Raw genomic sequence first — 20702 nt, 5'->3', positions numbered from 1 at the left:
GCGTGCAAAAAACTGTTTCGCGTCGTCGCTGGATGCGGTCTATTTACCGGGGTCGTAATTTCCACGGTGTTTGTAGAGCACGGGCGGTTGCAGTTGCCACGTGTGTGTAGATCAGCAGCAGGCGTGTGTGTGTGTAGATCAGCGTGTGTGTGTGTAGATCAACACGTGTGTGTGTGTAGATCAGCACGTGTGTGTGTAGATCAACACGTGTGGGTGTGTAGATCAACACGTGTGTGTGTGTGTGTAGATCAACACGTGTGTGTGTGTGTGTAGATCAGCAGCACGCGTGTGTGTGTGTAGATCAACACGTGTGTGTGTGTGTGTAGATCAGCACGTGTGTGCGTAGATCAACACGTGTGTGTGTGTAGATCAACACGTGTGTGTGTGTGTGTAGATCAGCATGTGTGTGTGTAGATCAGCATGTGTGTGTGTGTGTAGATCAACACGTGTGTGTGTGTGTAGATCAACACGTGTGTGTGTGTGTGTGTAGATCAACACGCGTGTGTGTGTGTAGATCAGCATGCGTGTGTGTGTGTGTAGATCAGCATGTGTGTGTGTGTAGATCAACACGTGTGTGTGTAGATCAGCACGTGTGTGTGTGTAGATCAGCACATGTGTGTGTGTGTAGATCAGCATGTGTGTGTGTGTGTAGATCAGCATGTGTGTGTGTAGATCAGCACGTGTGTGTGTGTAGATCAGCATGTGTGTGTGTAGATCAGCATGTGTGTGTGTAGATCAGCATGCGTGTGTGTGTGTGTAGATCAACACGCGTGTGTGTGTGTAGATCAGCATGTGTGTGTGTAGATCAGCATGTGTGTGTGTGTGTAGATCAGCACGTGTGTGTGTGTAGATCAGCACGTGTGTGTGTGTAGATCAGCATGTGTGTGTGTAGATCAGCATGCGTGTGTGTGTGCGCGCGCGCGCTCACCCACAGTCAACATCCCGCACAGCGGTCGTTTGGTAATGCTCGGCCTTGCAAGGATTATGCTTTATCCATCTGGATAAGTAACATCTGCAGCTCTATCCTTTCAATTTTCTCAACCCATTCGTTACCCTCCGAGGGCAGTAACTCACTAATCCACAGCTCCACTGCCGTGCGTTGTCTCTTGAGCAGCTGTTGGCTCGATCCCGTGATTGACGTATGCTGTAAAATGTTAAGGATTGCCATTAGAAGGTAAGGGCACACAGATTGTGACATTATGAAAGCAAATTAATGTAATCTGTGACTTGTTTTTTATGAATTTTATCTTAAGTGTAAATGTAGAGTATGATCACACAGCATGTAAATGTAGAGTATGATCCCACAGCATGGAGTGTATCATTGCATTACATGTCATGGAATGCTCTGCATCAGTGTGTGGGCTAATGGCTGGAAGTTGCTTTTGGGAATTCTGTTGAAAATTTCAAACCACCTTTGTCGTGATGACATGAAAATAGATTTCCTCAGTGAATGTTCACGTTTTTTTTTACCCCGTTATGAATAGGATGGATAGGAAATTGCAAAAGCGATTTATATTCTGCTCTGTCATTTACATATGGATATACAGTATCAACGTGGCCTGTTTTTGTTGAAGAATTGGTTCAATGTAATTTCTGCTCCTTTGCTGCGTAGAATTGTCAGCAGTGTAAGCCCTCATTGGAGCTTGACAAATTATTGGTTCTGCGTCCCCAGGCGGATCGACCACTTGTGGTGCGATCGAAACGTCGTGATATATTATTTTTTGTTTTATTTCATTTTTCTACCTACGTGACTTTACCGAAAGAACCAAAGAGTATGGATTCTTGTAGTCACGAAAGCTTCAAATCAAGATTGATTCTAAATGTGGAGGGAAAAACCAGAGGACCCGGATAAAAATCCACACGACCGCGGGGAGAGAAAACATGCAAACTCCAAATATACAGCAGGCGTCAGGGTCAGGATGACCTCCTGCGTACCAGGTGAGGGAGGTAACATCACGCCACTTGTGTGCTACGAAGAAGAAGGGACATTACCCGAGTGCCACCATGGAATGAACCGCGTCCAGGAAGATGTCCACTGAGGTGTTGGAGCAATGAGATTGGCTCGCGTGCAGCAGATGCCGCAGTGTTTGTTCATCACAGGATCGCGAGAGGTGGTGGCGGCGGCGGTGGCGGTTTGCGGAGACCTTCATCAAGCAGTGAATTGATCATGGCTGACGTTCGATGTGCCCTGTACAGATGAGGAGCTCTGCTCAGGGGTGTACCTGGACTTCATGGGGACGGACGCCACGCTGTTCCGTACGCTCGGCAAGCCGCACTCCCTGCGCACCGATCAGTACAACTCGCGCTGGCTCAACGGTACGTCCGCGTCGGGGCCGGGGTTCCGCGCATAGCTCTCCTCGTGGTCAACGCCGAAATAATCTCCGTGCCACACCGTGCAGTAGATGATGCCCCGGGAGTGGGGGCGGGGGGATGGAGAACGTGCTGGTCGGCAGTAATCCGTGAGTCCGTGCATAGCAGTTGAGTGTCCAGTACGTCGCGTGCGTGCGTTAGCGGACCGCACTGCGAACCCGGCGAGCCCGAGTTTGTTACCCACCACGGCTAACATCAGTGGTGATTATCTGAACTGGACGACTCGGCCTTCAATCAGTGACTGTGATACGGTGTGCGAACATCAGCACTGTGGGGAGACAAATGTGGTCGGGTGGGGTGCCGGCCACACTGGGCCTCCGTGCCAGCCCCTGCATCGGTGCACGAGCCCAGCACTTGCCCCAACAGCAGCCTGCGTAGTCTACGTGGGGACTTCGTGTGAATGCGAGGAAAGTTGACGGGGTGGTGATCGCGCGGCGCGGTGGCGGATTCTGTCGTGCAGAGCCCGTCTTCCTGGACATGCACATGATCCCGGACAGCGGCGACCGCAACGACGACAAGCTCTACTTCTTCTTCCGAGAGAAGGCCACGGAATCTGGCAACCAGAAGTCTGTCTACGCGCGCATCGGCCGCGTCTGCATTGTGCGTACAGCCCAAAGGATGTTTTTACTCGAATGCTGATTTTGCGCGTTACATGTATTGTTGTCTCGTTATTTATTATGATTTACTTACGCATGCGTACGCAGGAGAGCCTCATCGAGTCTCATGATTCTTTTTTTTTTAGGAGGGTCCTTTCAGATTTTTACTGTCGGGGGGTGATGCCAATGTTATAATTTTGGGTGAGGCGACTGAACGATCAGGCCAAATTTGTGTCGTAAGACCCTCCACCACCTGACCGACCATAGCCAAACAAATTCAATTATCGCGCGATGTACAGACGCTTAACATCCTCTCCCCCCCCCCCCCTTCACTAAGCTGCACTGACCACCATGGTGAAGTATGGTTAAACAACCCCCACAACCAGCTTTGCATGGGGAGGAATTCAATCGGCAGTGCACTCACAAGGGGCAGTAACTTATTATCTCCATGAAATATTTAAATGGCGCGTCCAAATAAGATTGGCTATTGATAAATTCAAATTGGGGTGTTGACCTTGGTTCATCTCGTCGTCTTTCACGGGTGAGCACCGGCACTCGCGTGCTGTGAGTTGCCGGCAGTTGTTGTCATGGGGCTCATTCAATGTTTGTAATGACCTAGGGGGGTGGAGAACACGGTGGAAGATTCTAAAAGCCCATGAACTCGGAGTCAATTTGGCGCTGAATAATTTAGACGCTTTTTGACGATTAATATCAACGCGCTGACGGGGTGCTGATTTCTTAACTTGTTAATCACGTCCATCGCCAAGGTCCAGTCGTTCTGAGACCATCCCTCTGCCTGCCACACTGGCACCGCACCCGCCCCGCGCTCACCCTTCGTCCTGCCGATGGTGGGCCCACGGGCCGCACGTTTTGATGAAAGGGGAAGAAGCATCAATATTTAATCAGTTCATATATGCGGTACATGCACAATGTAAAAATGAATGCCCCTTCTACAGCGCAAGTACGAAACCACACTACCCTCTTGGCTACATTCTCTAGAGATGAACGTAATTTTTTTAGTTTAACACGGAGGCTTCTCGACCAATATCATCCGTAATATAGTTTTTTTTTGGGGTTAGATCGCGTAGATTTACGCAAAAATGTACGCAAATTTATGTAAATATTTAGGCAGTCTAACCCAAAAAAACCTATATTTTGGATGATATTGGTCGCGAAAGCCTACATGTTAAACAAAAAAAATGCGTGAATCCCTAGAGAATATAGCCAAGAGGGTCGTGTGTATTTATACGATCTAACTAAAAAAAAAACTATATTATGGATAATTTTTTTTACATATAAAAAAAATATGCAACAATCCTTCAAATATATTGAGTATTTATATCTACACTGTTTAATAAATATCCTGAAGCAGAAGGTTGGTGCTTCATATGGTCACATTTGCAAATGTGATTTGTAACTTTGATGCTTACCTGTGAGTGGGCCATCGTGTTGAGGGGTGACTGCTGTGCGCTGTTGTCTTCGTGTGGTCTGGGGCTGATGTTGTTGTTGTTGTTTTTGCTGCCTTGCCCAAGCTTGATAAATGCGACTTAGAATTTATGTTTTATCCATTTATGTTAAATGACTTCCCTTTTTCTCTGGTTTGCACTCCTATCGTTTTGTTGTATTGTTCGCTGATGCAACTTGCTGACTCCGCGCCTATACTGGACATCTGTTTACAAAGAGCTTCACAGCTCATCGGATTTTTTGTTTCAATGCCACGAGTCGCAAGTAGCCAAACAGAGGGCTCGTCAAACAAGCAGGGCGACGATGTCATCAATTATCAGAGACGCTTTTAGCTTCGTGCCGGCGTGGCGGAGGACGCGAGAGAGACGTTGCGCGTGACCGACCGCTGCCGCTGCTGCCGTCGTTGTTGTCTTTGTCCGCCCGCTCTCAGAATGACATGGGCGGCCAGCGGAGTCTGGTGAACAAGTGGAGCACCTTCCTGAAGGCCCGGCTCGTGTGCTCCGTGACGGGCGCTGACGGCATCGAGACTCACTTTGACGAGCTGCGTGAGTTCCTCCTCCCGCCTCTCACGTCCCCGTTCGGCCGCTCGCAAATCACCTGGCCCATCGGCCAGGCCATGAATAAATCATCCCTTCATTACAAACAGCTGGGGCCCAAATGGGGACTAGGTTATATACCTTGGTTTTTGTTTGCGGACAATTGTAAGGTAAGATACTAGTATAAAAAAAATAGTAAGGCAGAAATGGGAAAACGTAAATAATGTCTAATGATAACATAGACAGTGAGATTATATACTGTCCTGGGCATGTCATGTTTTGCCCCACTGGGGATTCGAGAAATTGTTTCCATATTAGCTAGCGATTCGATTAAACAATCGATTTATATTTTGCCACTTTTACAAACGTAGCATTGTTCGTGGCACAGGGCTCAACCCGGTGCCACATGTCTTCAAAGTCCGTAGCATCATGTTCAGAAATATTTACGCTGCTACGGACCAGCACGCTTCCCACGTGAGCATTCACTTATATTCCAACGCGTTTGTTCATGGAACAGCTTGGACGGTTTGTAAATTGGTCTCTTGCCATTTGGCCTGGGTCACTGGGCAGGAAGTAGCACGCCGGGCGAGCGGACACATCGCGGCCGCGCGCTCGCCGTCCAGAGGGCGCTGGTGCGAGGTTCGTAAACGCTCCACCGTGCGGAGCAGCCGCCTGTGCCAAATGGACGGTCTATTTCCAGAGTTACGTCAACGGAGATTTGCATTGCTTCACTGAACGGGGGAGCTATTATTTCTTTTAAACTCAAATAGTGCGCATTGCTCAATCGCACGCGCAAATCTCGTGTACGTGTTCGTTTGTTCGTTTGTTTATTTATACCGCGGCTTTTGCAGGCAAAGCGTTAACCGAGCGTGCAATATCGCGCATTACACGCATCGTGCAATCTGAACCCCAGTGCTCGCAGTGCGCATTGCTTGAATGAGAAAGCGATATAAACCACGGTGCTTGATCGTCTGCAACACTCACCGGCACCTGTCATAACACGAAGCCGCTCGACATTGGAATTCCCCTCCCATCGCCTCTGGTTTCGGGCTGTTGTGACCTTGCTCGGTTCAAGTGACGCGTTACACTCGTATCTGTTGCAACTTTGACAACAGTGCTGTTTGTTGCTGACCGCTTGCTGTCTTGGGCATGTGCTCGGCAAGCTGTGTAAAAAAAATGCTGAGAGATGCTCTTTTTCAGGTTTGTACGGTCAAGCAATGCTATTCGGTGTTTCTCTCTTGAATTAAGCAGGTGTCACAGTTTAATGTGTGCTTGTGCTATTGCAGAGGACATATTTGTCTTAAAGACGGAAGAAGTGAGAAACCCTTTGATCTACGGAGTGTTTAGCACCACCGGGTGAGTGTGCTGGCCTATATAATGATGGCCTTGACACACACACACCACTCACCAGCACCTCACCACCAACCCATCGCTTAACGAGCTGCTCCATCTTGCAAAATCTGCCGTAAGTGCATACGACTGCCGTTAGATGTCCTCGTGGTTTCAATCCTCTCCCCTGTCCACAAAAATCATAATCCGTGGTCAATCCACTGCTGGATGTAGTCTTCCCAAGCTATCCCTATCTCTCATGATCCCGTGATGTAAATGGTGATCCACCTGGCACCTGCATGCTGCCCCATGCTGTGCATTTTTCAAAACGGCAGCCGGGAAGCTGCACTGTTCTCGTGGAGTCGCACGTCAGAGCTCAAACCCCGCAGTTAGAACATTCTTGAAAATATCAACATACGCACTCGGAAATGACTCTCGGGTCTCAAGTAATATCGGTCTCGCTGGCCGGCGCAGCTCGTGCGTCGCCAGCGACAGGGGAAAGTAGTACGGACCTCGACTGCACGCGTCGCGTGCGGTCGAGTCGCGGTCGGGAGTGGTCACGAGCGGTGGCGCCCGCACGTGTCGCGTGTCTGCCACAGGTCGGTGTTCCGGGGCTCGGCCGTGTGCGTGTACAACATGGCAGACATCCGCATGGTGTTCAATGGGCCCTTTGCCCACAAGGAAGGACCCAACTACCAGTGGATCCCGTACCAGGGCAAGATCCCGTACCCACGGCCCGGCACTGTGAGTAGCGACGCGCGGTGCGAGCGCGAGCGAGCGTGTGTGTGTTGCCGTGCTCCGGTGTTTACGCCCCACGCACGTCCCTCTGACTCCCTCCCCTCCCCATGGGCAAACCGGGTCGCCATCCCCTGGCTTGCCCAGGAGATGGCAGTACAACAAGTGGGTTCATTTCCTTCTTCTGGACGGGGATTGAGGGCTATTCTCTACCCCCCATTCGCCCCCCCGTGGGTTTTCCTGCGGATATTTACGTATTTTGCTCACGTTTTGTGCGCCATATCTCTTGATTTTTGTTGCTATTATTTAATTTCAGTCTTCCACCGCCGCAGGTGAAGGGTCCTCGGTTTCAAATGTAGATTGGCCTCCTCTGGGTACACACAGAGCATCAGTGCTTCACTGCCGAGTTCGCATTATGACTCCCTTCACGCAAAGCCAAGCCACCCCTCTGCACCAATGTTGAACTTTTTAATTTTATGATATCTCATTTTGTTTTGTTTAACCAGGATAAACACAACCTGGGTCACCAACAGTATGAAAGCGAAACAAACAAAGTAAAACATAGCATTTAAGTACGGAAATAACAAGTGAAATCATTCTAACACAAGTATTATTATTAAGCTTCTATTAATAGCAATAATAATAACAATAATAATACGTAAAAAATGGACAGTTAATCCAAATTCCAGTTTTTTTTGCTTGGAAGCAAACATAACCTGCCCATAATAGAGTTTTATTTTGGGTTAGATCGTGTAAATATATAAATGTGTCGTTAAACCCGCCACCACTCAACACCCAATTAGTAATTAGCGATCTAACCCAATGAAACCTGTATTGTGGATGATATTGGTCGCGAAAACCTTCGTGTTAAACTAACCTGCCCATTTTTGCACATAACGTTTAAATAATAATACGTTCACAGTATTATCATGAGCGTGGCCATTGTCGTTATACGACTACTATGTTGGTACTGTGGTGAACGAAGTCAGCAAAGGACGTCTTTGTGGTTCAGGGCCCCTCCCCCTACGGGATCTGTTGGTGCAGCGTGCTCCCAGTCGCACCTTGAGACCAGCCACTGTGCAGCCACGAAGGGCAGAGCACCGCTGGGAATGACGGCGTAGCGCTCCAGTCAAATACAAATTGATACTCGCATTTGCTTTTCAGTTAGCTGGACTGATTGTCCAAGAGTTGTTCTTGTAAGGAGCACTGCAATGCTGTGCACGAAGAGAACTACGTAAAAGAGAACGTGTGTACGGTGGTAAAAACTAGAAATATTATTAATGCATTTACGTAAGAACTCACGACCCCGATACAGCCAGTCGCGTGTTCCGAGTTGGAAGATTTCACGTGGTATGAAGCCGACCCCGACGCGACTGAGCTGCATACCGGAGGAGGGGGGATATCGAGGAGGGGTGACGGGGTAGGACCCGCTGCATACGACGGCACTTAACGAGGTTCGAATTTAGTCGCTGACGTTCGGGCGTTTCTCCGTGCGCTTGGCAGTGTCCCGGCGGCACGTTCACGCCCTTCATGAAGTCCACCAAGGAATTCCCGGACGACGTCGTGAGCTTCATCCAGACGCACCCCACCATGTTCAACCCCGTGCAGTCGATCCACAAGCAGCCCATCATCGTGCGCACAAACATCCCCTACAAGTTCACGCGCATCGCCGTCGACCAGGTGGACGCGGCCGACGGGCGCTACGACATCGTCTTCCTCGGCACGGGTTCGTCTCGCGCACCTTCCATCCCACTCGGGGGGAGCAGCGCTGAGGCTACATCCTTTTTCTTTCGCTCTCTCTCTCTCGCTCTCTCTCTCGCTCTCTTGCTGTCTTTCTCGCTCTTTCGCTCTCTCTCTCGCTCTCTCGCTGTCTCTCACCCTCTTGCTCTCTCGCACTTTGTCGCTCTCTCTCACTCTCTCGCTTTCACGCTCTCTCTCTCGCTCTCTCTGTCTCTCTCTCTCTTTCTCGCTCTCTCTCTCGCTCTCTCTCTCTGTCTCTCTCTCTCTTTCTCGCTCTCTCTCACGCGTCCCGTTTTGCGAGCCCCGAGCCGTAAATCCCGAGTACGCATCGTGAAGGCGAGTCTATCAGTCGGGACAGACCGCTGTTGACTTCCCCACGAAGGTTGGAGTGCCGATTTGATCGACCAGAAAGGAACGATGAGCCGAGTCAACCCCCCCCCCCCCCCCAAACGGGATTTCATCTCGCAACCTTCTCCGTTGCGAGCCACCCGGATGTTGTGGTGGAGGAGCTACGGTGTTTGCAGACTACCACGCCATTGCACACGCCGGTGGCAAAAGATGAATATTCAACCTGCAACCAGGATTACAAAACCGACTGCCAAGCAGTGTTAACGTAGTCAATGTATTGTTTATTTTAGGTTGTCTTAGTTTAGCCTTACTCACAGCAGTCTATCGTGTAGTTGACTGAGTAAATGTTTGAATGGGTGTGTAAGGAGTGTGCAATCCTCCCCACCCACCACGTTATGGGGTCAGCCAATAGGTAAACTCGGTTAAAACTGTATGCACATAGAGACAACTTTCATCATTGCTCTTCCAGAGTGCACTGCAGTCTCTTTATAATGTTGTTAAATGAGTTCAGTCTGTGTCCTCCATTCAGACTTGTGTGTCTAGTTTTGTGACAGTCGGTCGATCATTCTTTGGTTGACAGCAGTCTGTAGTCATCGTTACCCTTAATGATTTTGTCCGATTCTGATCGTCGTTGACGAAAATAAATGAAGCACTTCAAATGACGAACATTTCCATCAGTCATTCTCCTGACGCAATGAACGTGGCTGAGAAATTGGATATTTTTTCAAGATTAAATATCTTCTCAGGCTTGACCGCCGGCGATGGCACTGAACAGCGATAACGACGATGATGATGGTGATAAGGGGTCCCGTCTCCAGCGCTTAGAAGTGATGTGCGCGTGGGCGGCGTCGCTGTTTTGTCGTTTCTCCTCTAGATCTTGGAACGGTGCAGAAGCTGATCGTCCTTCCAAAAGACGACGCCGAAAGCAAGGAGGAGATCGTGCTGGAGGAGCTCCAGGTGTTCCAGGTGCGGCCACATCCCAACACTTTCCGATCACGCAGATTGAAAACTCTTTTCTTTAGAGCTGCTTTTTGTGCCGAGTTGGTTTCCCCCCCCCCGCACCTCCGATTAGCACGGTTGGCTACGTACGGTATGAAAGAAGGTCAACATACATTCGTACAGCACACACGCTATGCGTCGGCTGTTAAACATTCACAATTACTCCAGAGTACATTTGCTTTAACACATTCATTGTGCCTCTTCCAGGATCCAGTGCCGATCTTATCAATGAAGATCTCATCCAAAAGAGTAAGTGTTTCAGGCATCTTGAATGATTTCACCAAGACGTGAAGGTTGTCCGCTTGTGATCGCGGGGTTAATCCTCAATGCATCTAAATCTAATCCAGTCGTTTAACTTAATCCACAACACTGGAATGCATTTAGTTTACAGACCCACTTATCTTACGCTCACACCACTCCATCACGTCCGTGCGCGGTTATCTCTCCTCCAGCGAGCCTCCTCGTGTGTTCTCCGCCACCGCTGTGCGCCATGCTGAGCCCCCTCTCCGCGTGCGTGCCCCTTGACCCCCGCAGCAACAGCTGTACGTGAGCTCGGCCGTGGGCGTGACGCAGCTGCCGCTGCACCGCTGCGGCGTGTACGGCAAGGCGTGCGCCGACTGCTGTCTGGCGAGGGACCCCTACTGCGCCTGGGACGGCAAGCAGTGCTCCAAGTACTTCCCCACCGCCAAGAGGTGCGCTACCGTCACCGTTACCGCCGCCACGGTGGCAGCAGCAGCGCGCGTCGCTGCTGCTGGCCCTCCTGTTGTCATTTTCGTCGCGCGTCAAAACCTTTTTATTTTATTTTCCCCTGGTGAGGCCCACTGAGCTACGTTAGCTGTTTTTCAGAAGCCGCCACCTGGCTATCAGAAATGATGGCTCAACGAGGTGGCTTACCATTGCGTGGGAATTAAATGGTTGCGGCCGAATATTCTGAACACGTGACGTTGATTCTGAACGTGGATGGAAAAACTGGAGGACCCAGAGAAAAATCCACGCGGCCACGGGGAGAGCATGCAAACTCCAAATATACGGGCGTCAGGGTCGGGGTCGAACCCCCACGAGCTCCTGTACACCAGGCGAGGTCGTTAACATCTCACCACCCTGGCGCATCACTTGATGTCGCACCTCACACGAGCGTTCAGCGCCTCCCGAAGAATTAGGAAGCGCAATGGAACCGAGCCCTGTGCGAAGGGAGCTGCTGCGGGTTGCGATGGTTGTTGCGCTGGACTCGCAATCAAATGCCCCCTCGAGCGTGCTCTGGTTTAGGCCCTTGAGCTCGCAGTGGCGTGAGTAAGCGGTTGCAGTGCTGCGCCTTTACCTTTGTCGCACGCACATAGCGCGCATCGACTGAGAATTCTCTGTGGAGGAATAGAGCAATCGGGCAATCGTCGACCAGCGTTCATTCGTATTCACCCATCACAAATCTAGTCCTTTAAAATCATGTTCTGTAAACGTGCCTTCTTCAACGATATCGCCGCAGACCGCAGCGCGTCTTGTTTGGCGCGATGGCCGATGTTTAGCTCCCGTGTGCTGCGAGCTTCGTGTGTCCGCGGCGCTGACTTGTGTTCGCGACTCGCTGCACACGTGTGCGTTATGAATCGGACTTCCTCTACCCGAGGCAGCAGTTTTAACAGCCAGAATGATAATCTATATACAAGAAGAGCAAAAACGTAATGGCAATCCCAGCACTCTGCGCATGCCAAGATGGCATCACCGTTCTTGTGATGGCCATGCTGCTCAGAGCCCGGTTATGATGGGTCGCCGCGATGGCTCTGAGATGTTAACTACCTCGCCTGGTATGCAGGAGGTCGTGGGTTCGATCCCGACCCTGACGCCTGCTGTAAATTTGGAGTTTGCATGCTCTCACCGTGGTCGCGTGGATTTTTCTCCGAGTCCTCCGGTTTTACCTCCACATTTATAAATGTGCGTTTAGAGTATTTGCCGGCAAAACATTTCCACACGATCAGCCATTTCATTGAGCTATCGTTTGTAAAAGCCAGGTCGCTCGTGAAATAGAGCTATACAGCTCGGTAGGCCTTACCGGGTAAAATAAAAATGGCTTAGTTTTTTAATTTATACTTGGTGCTGCTTAAGAAACGGCATTTACTGATAATCACCGAGTACCATTTCACCGAAAAGTTTTCTTTTGAATGCTCTTAATCCTTAAACACTTTGTGAATCTGACATGGCTTTTAATAGTTCTGTTATGTTATTGAGAGGTCGTCGTAAATGTCCTAACTTGACAGTCCACGTGGCATATTATTAATTGGAGTTTGAATATTGTGTTGTGAAAATTTTCTTCTTTTAAATACCAATTATCATAAACGTCTACACCCAACTTTTTGATGCAATGATTTAATCCCTTTGGTTCTGGATGGAATTCGCATTGTCACAGTATAACACACCATGTACATGTGCCTGAAATTAATTTGCGCTCTGCAATAATACGGATTCCACACAGGAGGGCGCACGTGTCCCACGTAGCCACCGCGTGTCCGCTCAACTCGCCTCTTGTCTGTCACGTGACCTCCTGCTGTCTGTCACGTGACCTCCTGCTGTCTGTCGTGTGATCTCCTCCTGTATGTTGTGTGATCTGCTGCCTGCCGAGTGATTTCCTGCTGCCGCGTGACCTCCTGCTGTCTGTCTCGTGACCTCCTGCTGTCTGTCGTGTGATCTCACAGACGCAGCCGCAGGCAGGACATCCGGCACGGGAATCCCGTCACGCAGTGCCGTGGCTTCAATGGAAACCGTGAGTTACTGCTTCTACCCCTGAGGCATGACCAGATATTTTTGAAGGAGATATGTCCAAAGTGAAACTTTATAGTCATCGTGGAGTTAAATGGCGAGGACTTTTACACACAATGCCTGAGCCTCCTAGGCACAGGCAAGTCGTCTCTGGGCTCGGTATTCATATGACGATGAGCAGTGTCTATTTTGTTTCACTGACTGTGCCCTTCACGTGAAAGGCCATTGAGACTCAGCGCTGCGTCAGCTACGTTAACATTTCTCCCATGGAGACATCGGCAAATTAAAGGTGACACTGATTGTATTATTCGTCAAAATGAAACGAGAGCCCCATATTTCTTGCAAGGGACACCTGTACAGCAGTAGCTCTCACGCTTCGGGTGGTGTTATATTTTATCTGCAGGCAATTTCTGAACCCTGATGTGAGCTTTAACAAGAAAAAGGCCACCTCTTGTATTGGATATCACAGGTTATTTTGCATCTAAACCCAGCAGACGTTTTACATTGGTAGATCTCCCATGGCATGTGCAGCCTATGTATACTGTGAACATCTTGTTAAGTATAATCGCGTAAAAAATATTTTACTTATCCAAATGCCTAGATTGGAATTATCGTTTTGTAAATACAGCACGCTTTGTTAATGTGATAACGTGTCCAATTTTCTGGTGAAAGTATCAGAGAAATCTAGAAATGCCTGACATGGAATCCACGGAGGCAATGTTAGCACTATGCGGAGTGACATTGTTTGTGAATATTTAAACAGCATGCGGAGAAAGAGATTTAAATGTACATCAATTTGTTATTTTAAAGCAAAACACGATTGGCACCAAACCCGGTTATGTATATGAATTACCTCTTAAAACAGTATTTATATTCTACCATTGGAACCTCCAGTATTTATATTGTGCAAAACTGTTTCAGGATTTTAAATACCAAGTTAATTTTAACTCGAACCCTATTCATACACCCCAAGGTATACGATGTCATTGGTTATTTTCTCAACTGTTCATGTGTGCTGCTAACTACTCGCAGCTCACCTGTGTGTTCTCATTCTTCGTGAGCGGAGGCGCGATATCAAGTCTTCAGATGACGATCACTACACACAAAGTGCACTCCACAAATGAGCTACAATACCTTGCTGATCTCATCAAGGAGCATAAACCACCACGCAAACTCCGGTCATCCTCGCAGAGGCTTTTGGCTAACCGTCGAACAAAGCCGGTCACAGCATCGATCGCTTTCAGATGCACTACTGCGACCGTCTGGAACGCTCTTCCTTCAGATATTAGGAAGCCACTGGAGCTAGGCACTTTTAAATCCTCCTCGAGATTGAAAACTCATTTCTTGAGAACTGCTTTTTGTGTTTAGTTTGTTGTCCTTCCCCCCGCACCCCCGATCAGCGCGGTTGGCTCCGTACGGCGCGGAAGAATCTCGACATGCGCACACACACGCGTGACGCTGCTGATGTCTGTGCAGTGTACAAGCGGCTGCCGGAAGTGGTCCAGTTCGCCGTGGAGGGCAGCAGCACCTTCATGGAGTGCGGCGCTCGCTCTCCTCAAGCCGCCGTCAAGTGGCTGGTGCAGCGCCTCGACAGCGATCGCCGCAAGGAGGTGACGACGCCACTTGCCCTCCGGTTCCCCTCGTGCGACGCGCGCGCCGCACCCGCTGGTGGCGCTGCACGCCTGCGATTAGCGTGGTTGGCTGTGTACGGTGCGAAAGAAGTTCGACGTACGTATACGCCGGCGGTCTACGCCGGTGGTGCTGCACAGCTGCAATCCACGTGGCGTGGAGGATTGGCGGATCGCACCAAGTCTGCATGAGCAGTGTCACAGCCAGGATTAGGAAACTGGACGACATGGGGCATTTTTTCGAACCGCGAGCTTCGAATTCCAATTGAGATTTGAGCAACGCATGTTGCCAAAGAGGTGCCCGTTGTGCTTTTAGAGCCTTTCATCACCAATGTTATCACCATTGCGAGCTTTAGAAACGTTATTCGTTGATGGAGCGATGCATTCTTCCTGTCAATCCACATGGTGACTTAAGTTAATCATTCACAAAACCTCCTTTTTTGGACATATATATGCAGAGCAGTTGAGATGGTAAAATAGCCACTGGTTTTCTAAATATTCTCAATTACTAAATGACTGTAAAAATAATCGAACTGGATTTTACATTCTTCTCAAAACAATTTCAGGACTACACAAAAATCCGTCCAAAAAGTGTTGCATCTGAACATTCGGCTCGGGCGTTGTAACTGCGGCACGCGTAACCGCGAGCTGCCTGCCGAGAGGGGGCGTGGGGGGCCTCTGAGGCCGCGAGGGAAGCTCGTGGGAGAAGAGTCTCGCCGTGGGGGGACGCTTCTTTATCGAGCGGTCCATCGTTTCTACCCCCCACCCCCGACGTCAGTAATTGACAATAGGATCAACGGCGAGAGCCGGGGTGAGACGCGTATAGAAAAGGATGGCTTAGTTTGAATGATCACGCTGTCACTGGTGTCCAGACAGCCCAGAGAACTCGATATTTGGCAGCAAGTTGTAATTTCAGCCCCTCCGCCATTACACGTCCATTCTTTAAAACCGTCCGCCGACCACACCTGCCTCGAGGAATGTGAAAAATGCGTCGCATACCGCTTACTCTGGCGACGGAGAGCCACGAGCTGGACACAGTCGGTCTGTCCGTGTCAGCCGATGCTTATTAAGCAAGATGCATCTGTCGATGAGTTTACGTAGAAATATTAATTCCGTTTGTCCCATTACCAGTGCAATTGGCTGTTCTCTATGGCTGCGAGACCGGGCTCGAGAGCGTGCCATCACTTTCCATCCTTGCCCTCCCCTCCCCCCGCCGCCGTTGACAGGTGAAGCCAAACGAGCGGTTGGCTCGAACCGAACACGGCCTGCTGATCCGAGCGGTGCAGCGCTCCGACGCGGGCATGTACCACTGCCTGGCCACGGAGAACGGCTTCCGTCACACCCTGGGCCGCTACACGGTGCGCGTGCTGGACAGCGGCCTGGTCGGCGGGCTGCTCACGGGGGCCGCCGTTGGCACCGACCCCAGCGGCACCCCCCTGAGTCAGCAGAGCCCCGCGCAGAAGCAGGCCTACAAGGAGCTGATGGAGCTGCTGGGCCAGTCGCGATCGAGCCAGTCCGGATACCAGTGCCCCGGCACGCACCAGCCCGCGCCGCAGGCCAAGCAGCAGCAGCAGCCGGCGGCAGCGGCGCCGCCGCCGGCGCTGTTAGCACAGCGGCAGCCGCAAGCGCAGCCGCAAGCGCAGCCGCAAGCGCAGCCGCAGAGCCACAAGCCGAAGGCGGCACCCAACCCGACCGCCACCAAGCACAAGCCGGCGTCCAAGGAAGAGTTGAAGCTGCGGAACCGACGCAACCCACATGCAGTTGCTGCAGGCTAGAGGGGATCCCGTGGGACCCCTCGTGTGTAACGCTTCTTCACTTTTTGTTGCCAAATGTTCTCGTTTTTGTTGCTCGTTCATTACAGACTCCCCTACAACAACAACATCAAAAGAGGTTGGTTTTGGTTTTCTGGGTAGAAGCGCTGCGGCCTGGCTGTCGTGGCCCGCACGTCTCGGCAGTTTACCCGAGACTCGAGATGCTAACTTTACAGACGTCACGTGCACCGCACTGCGGCGGACGACGTCCTCTGCTCCGGTGTCGGTGCGAGCGCCGTTGGAATTGCGAAGCATCACGAAGGCGCCACGTTAAGATTCTCCACTCCGCGCTTTTGTTGTATTTTTTTCAGAGTGCTAGCAATTATAGCTGCCTTGCACCATTAAGCTTACAAGCCTCCCCATTCACGTACCATCAGGAAGAGACGGGCTGAGCATTCGGTGCTGCTCCTGTCTGCGGCCAAAGCATTACACTTCTACTAATTCAGTATTTAATAGAGGCTGTATATAGTGTGATTTATTTTTTGTGGGTGTGTTTGTTTCTGTTATTTTATATATATATTCTCACTAGTTCCTGCTGTCAGAAGGTTTGGTTAATGTGTACAATATTGCAGAGAGTATAGGGCCAAGCTTTTAAGAGTTTTTTTATATATATATTTCTAATTTAAGAGCATTATACAAATGTACTTATATTGATAAGAACCCCCTTCTTAGACAGTAGAGCTCTCTGGAAAGCATGAAATAAACCGGATTTTTGTTTAAAATAAAACTGTGAAAAACTCAATCTCGAAATCACACAACCTTAATAAAACTGTTGGCGCTCTATAGCAGCAGCTGTTCAAAATCAGAGCCCTCTATTTTGCAGACAAGAAACCCTCGAGTAAGAGGGAGTGAACTGCAAGGTTCAATTTGTGGGATTTGTACAGAGGACGCAATATTGCATGAAGACAAGACGAGCGGGGAGCGTGTGTGAAACGTGCAGAGTCTTTTTAGCTGAGGAAATGTGGTTACGATTCACGAGGGCAGCTCCACGTTTGCTTTCCAAGCGATCGTGGGAGCCTTGGTGAGACGTTAGCTTTAGACTGGGATAGTTGGACCAGATCTAGACAAACTATATCTTATTTTCACATACGATGCTTCATCAACACCATTCTTAGGGGGGGGCGTATTTCACTCGGTAACCAGACCATACGCCAGCTCTGTTGCTAATGTGAATGGGTTAACAACTTCTTACTGCGCGATAGACACCCGTTTAGGCGGTGCACAGTTTAATTGAATCAAAAGTTGCAAGAAAAAAGGATAGAAATGGTCATGTGTGTAAGACAGTTGTTTGGAATTGCAGTAACAGTGCAACGGGAACAAGCAGGCTCAGCGTGATCGTTGAAGAACCATGTGTTTTGTCATTTAGATTCATAACATTGTCATTAGACGTTTTTTTATAAAGGATGAATATGTTGCTGCGGGTAAGGAATAGGGACGAGTTTGTAGAGTCATCGCTGTGTGAGCTTTCAATGACATCCCGGTCAAATCATGTTGTCCCACACATCGGCAGTTGATCCGTTATCACAAATAACTCTAAATATATCGAACGAAACACATTTTTACCGACGTGACTACATAAGTTACCGATGGATTGTAGATAACATGGAATAAGCTGTTACGATTGTATGTGTTTTTTTATTACGAGTAGCAACAATAAAGCTGTAATGTGTCGAATACAATTTTGCTATTAACATTTTTACACGTGGGAGTTCGGGGTTGTGTTAAGTGCAGCAAGTTCTGCTGATATTGTCCACGATTTTTCGACTCAGGTGGCATGTGGTTACTAAATAAGCGAGGTCAATGACGTTGGGTAAGATGTACGCGTTGAGAGAAGATCGGCCTAGACTCGGGCCCCTGTCAAGTGCCCTGCCCTGCAGCCTGGAGGATTCACAAAGAGGGGGCAGCGTTGGCACAGCGGTCGGTGCACTGCGCCACCACCCAGCCCGCCTCACTTTAGATTCCTGGTCACGGCTCAAATGAGCGGCGAGCGATATCCGTGCGGCCCCTTCCACCAACGCGCAGCTCGCCGGCGTGGTGAAGTCCCGTCTCACGAACCCCGCGATTGACACGGCGTGCAGCGAGGCCTTCAGCCATCAGTGCCATGACAGGGGGGGGGGGCAGTACGTTGTTGTTAATCGTTTGTTTTTCAATCGATACAAATGGAGAGGGTTGTATGATGGCAGGTGGTGTGTTGCTGTTCCCTCGTAAACAATAGTGTGCTTCACTACAGGTGTCTGTAACGAGCGTTCGCAGATGTCTGCACACGTGTGACGCTTATTTGTGTATTTTAGCTCTGCGCAGTACATTATCAATGAGATTATGATACGGTACCTTTATACGACAGCTTTTATCATTTGAGTTCATAACAATTCAAATAAGCAGCACGATCATTCAAGTTATTGATAACGGAGCAGTATATGAAATTAAAGTATATCACATTTTCAGTTAAGAAACGTGAATCAGATGTTATATTTGTGTTGTATTATCAAGTATGTGGATGATGTATCTTTAAATTACTTAATACTTTCAGCTGACAGTAAATCTTACTCCAAAAACCATATTACTGCGTGCTGTTAAAATATGTTGAATTTCCTAAAGCAGTACTACCTAAGAAAGACAAGCTTATGGCAGAGACACATTGATCACTGGAAGCAATGCCACTTAAAACTGTGCCTGACGTGCATGCGTAATTGTCATCAACCGCAGTGGATAACGAAGGGAATGCTCGGAGTAGCTTCTGTGAGTTGCTATCTCCGAGCCAGTGAGAGGCATTTCTAGAAGCTCTGCTAACATGTTTGGAGATCCTACAGTTTGCCCAAACCCATAAAATACAATACTACAGTATTTACAGTAGTTACAAATCTTCTAAATATGACTGCAGCCAATCCAAGTAGTGTGTGATCATAATATGCTTAGGTCTCTATGTTCAATGTCTTGTATACATTTATGATAAATAAAAAACACGTTATTTGATGCATCGAAGGTCATGGAATTGGCATCGTTACTCTGAAAAGTTCCATGTCTCTGGGCCTCATTCGCTCCACGAACTACCAGAGCTACCTGCCCACCAACACCTGAGCGTCGCAGCTTTTGGCCCCAACATGCTTCCACATATTACCTGGTGCCCTTTTTAGTTATCTTGGCGACGTCGAGCTCCGTACGGTGTTACGAGGGTGCAGCACAGATACGCCCCGCTCGCTGCGCACGATGCCGCAAATCAGTTTTGTTTACGAGATGTCCCCACTCGGGATTTTGAATTCTCCATTGTGGCAGTTCACCGGCGTGCTAGCCAGCGTGCTAGCCGGCGTGCTAGCCGGCGTGCTAGCCAGCGTGCTAGCCGGCGTGCGCACGTGAATGCAGCTGTCGCCGTCTGCGGAGGTCAGGAACGTGTGGAGAGCACCGCCGTGACCGCAGTGCCCGCGCGCTCTCCCTCTGGTTCAAGGTGCTGGTGGGGGGGCTTTATTTGCAATCCCTTTGTCAATATTGGGATTCTCCTTAAACAAACATCGACCCCGCCGCACTTCTGGAAACTGCAGCGAGTGCACAGATGCCACTGTAAAGGCGACACGGGTGTGCAGGGTGATTCATTAACACATACCCCGCTCATATATAATAGGGAGAAAGTATACGATTGTAGACTGCGATTGAGGGCTGGCATTCTGTGCGAGCCAACACATCATCAGTTCCTTTACGAGCTTTGCGCTGTTCACTTTTTCTAATGGGAATTGGAGACCAATTTTGCGTGAGAGCCACCGACCCACGAATCTCCCTCCACCCGTGCTCACCACCCCACCACCATCACCACCACCTTCCTTCGCCGTTTCTGTAAAAAAAAAAACACGGAGCCATCTCTTTAACAGCATCCCTTCAACCCGCCTGCCGAGACGAGAGGAAGAGTCGAGGGGCTATTTAGAAACCAGTGGGGTGTCTGTAAGTGGATCACGTTGTCCGCAGGTTGGCCCTGCCTTGCCCCTCGCTGGCCCCACAAACCGCGTGGCGTGACTCGGGATCTTCCCGCAGATGCCCCCTGACTGGCTCGCTCCCTCCTTCGCGACCGCGGCGTTGTCGACGGTGTGCGGAGAGCAACGCGTTGCTGTACATTTCACTGTTCTTGCGCGCGCTGTCGATTTGTTTGTTCTGGGTTGTGTTTTCCTTTTAAAAGGCTTGTGTATAAATAGTTTGTGGAGTCTGAACAGGACTTGGGGCGCGCGTGTGTGTGTGACAGGCGCGTGTGTGTGTGTGTGACACACGCGTGTGTCAGTCGCCCCGAATGCTACTTTTTTTGGAGCCAGAAGGTTGCAAACACCACGTATCTAACTCATGTAATCGCGGTATTTGCATTTATCAAAGTGTTTCGAAAGGGCAGGCATCGTAAGCGCACCGTGTATAGGTCCCGTGCTA

At 49.6% G+C, this 20702-nt stretch overlaps 1 protein-coding gene across 10 annotated transcripts in view; it reads left to right on the top strand.

Annotated features, from left to right (window-relative positions):
* The window catches only part of SEMA3F (semaphorin 3F), a 377495-nt gene extending 358212 nt beyond the window's left edge, over positions 1–19283 (top strand). For all 10 annotated transcript variants that reach the window (XM_078609410.1, XM_078609409.1, XM_078609408.1 and 7 more), the window contains 12 exons: positions 2197–2316; positions 2831–2970; positions 4861–4975; positions 6253–6322; positions 6895–7039; positions 8534–8756; positions 9993–10084; positions 10325–10366; positions 10652–10809; positions 12799–12866; positions 14339–14472; positions 15717–19283. In XM_078609410.1, coding sequence (XP_078465536.1) covers positions 2197–2316; positions 2831–2970; positions 4861–4975; positions 6253–6322; positions 6895–7039; positions 8534–8756; positions 9993–10084; positions 10325–10366; positions 10652–10809; positions 12799–12866; positions 14339–14472; positions 15717–16265 — 1856 coding nt within the window. In that variant the 3' untranslated portion in view covers positions 16266–19283. The remainder of the gene's footprint in view (positions 1–2196; positions 2317–2830; positions 2971–4860; positions 4976–6252; positions 6323–6894; positions 7040–8533; positions 8757–9992; positions 10085–10324; positions 10367–10651; positions 10810–12798; positions 12867–14338; positions 14473–15716) is intronic.
* The last annotated feature ends 1419 nt before the right edge of the window (positions 19284–20702 follow it).

Source organism: Lampetra planeri, chromosome 32 (assembly GCF_965212315.1).
Source record: "Lampetra planeri chromosome 32, kcLamPlan1.2.h2, whole genome shotgun sequence".
In the NCBI taxonomy this organism is placed as follows: domain Eukaryota; kingdom Metazoa; phylum Chordata; class Hyperoartia; order Petromyzontiformes; family Petromyzontidae; genus Lampetra; species Lampetra planeri.
This window is presented reverse-complemented; position numbering and strand designations above follow the sequence as displayed.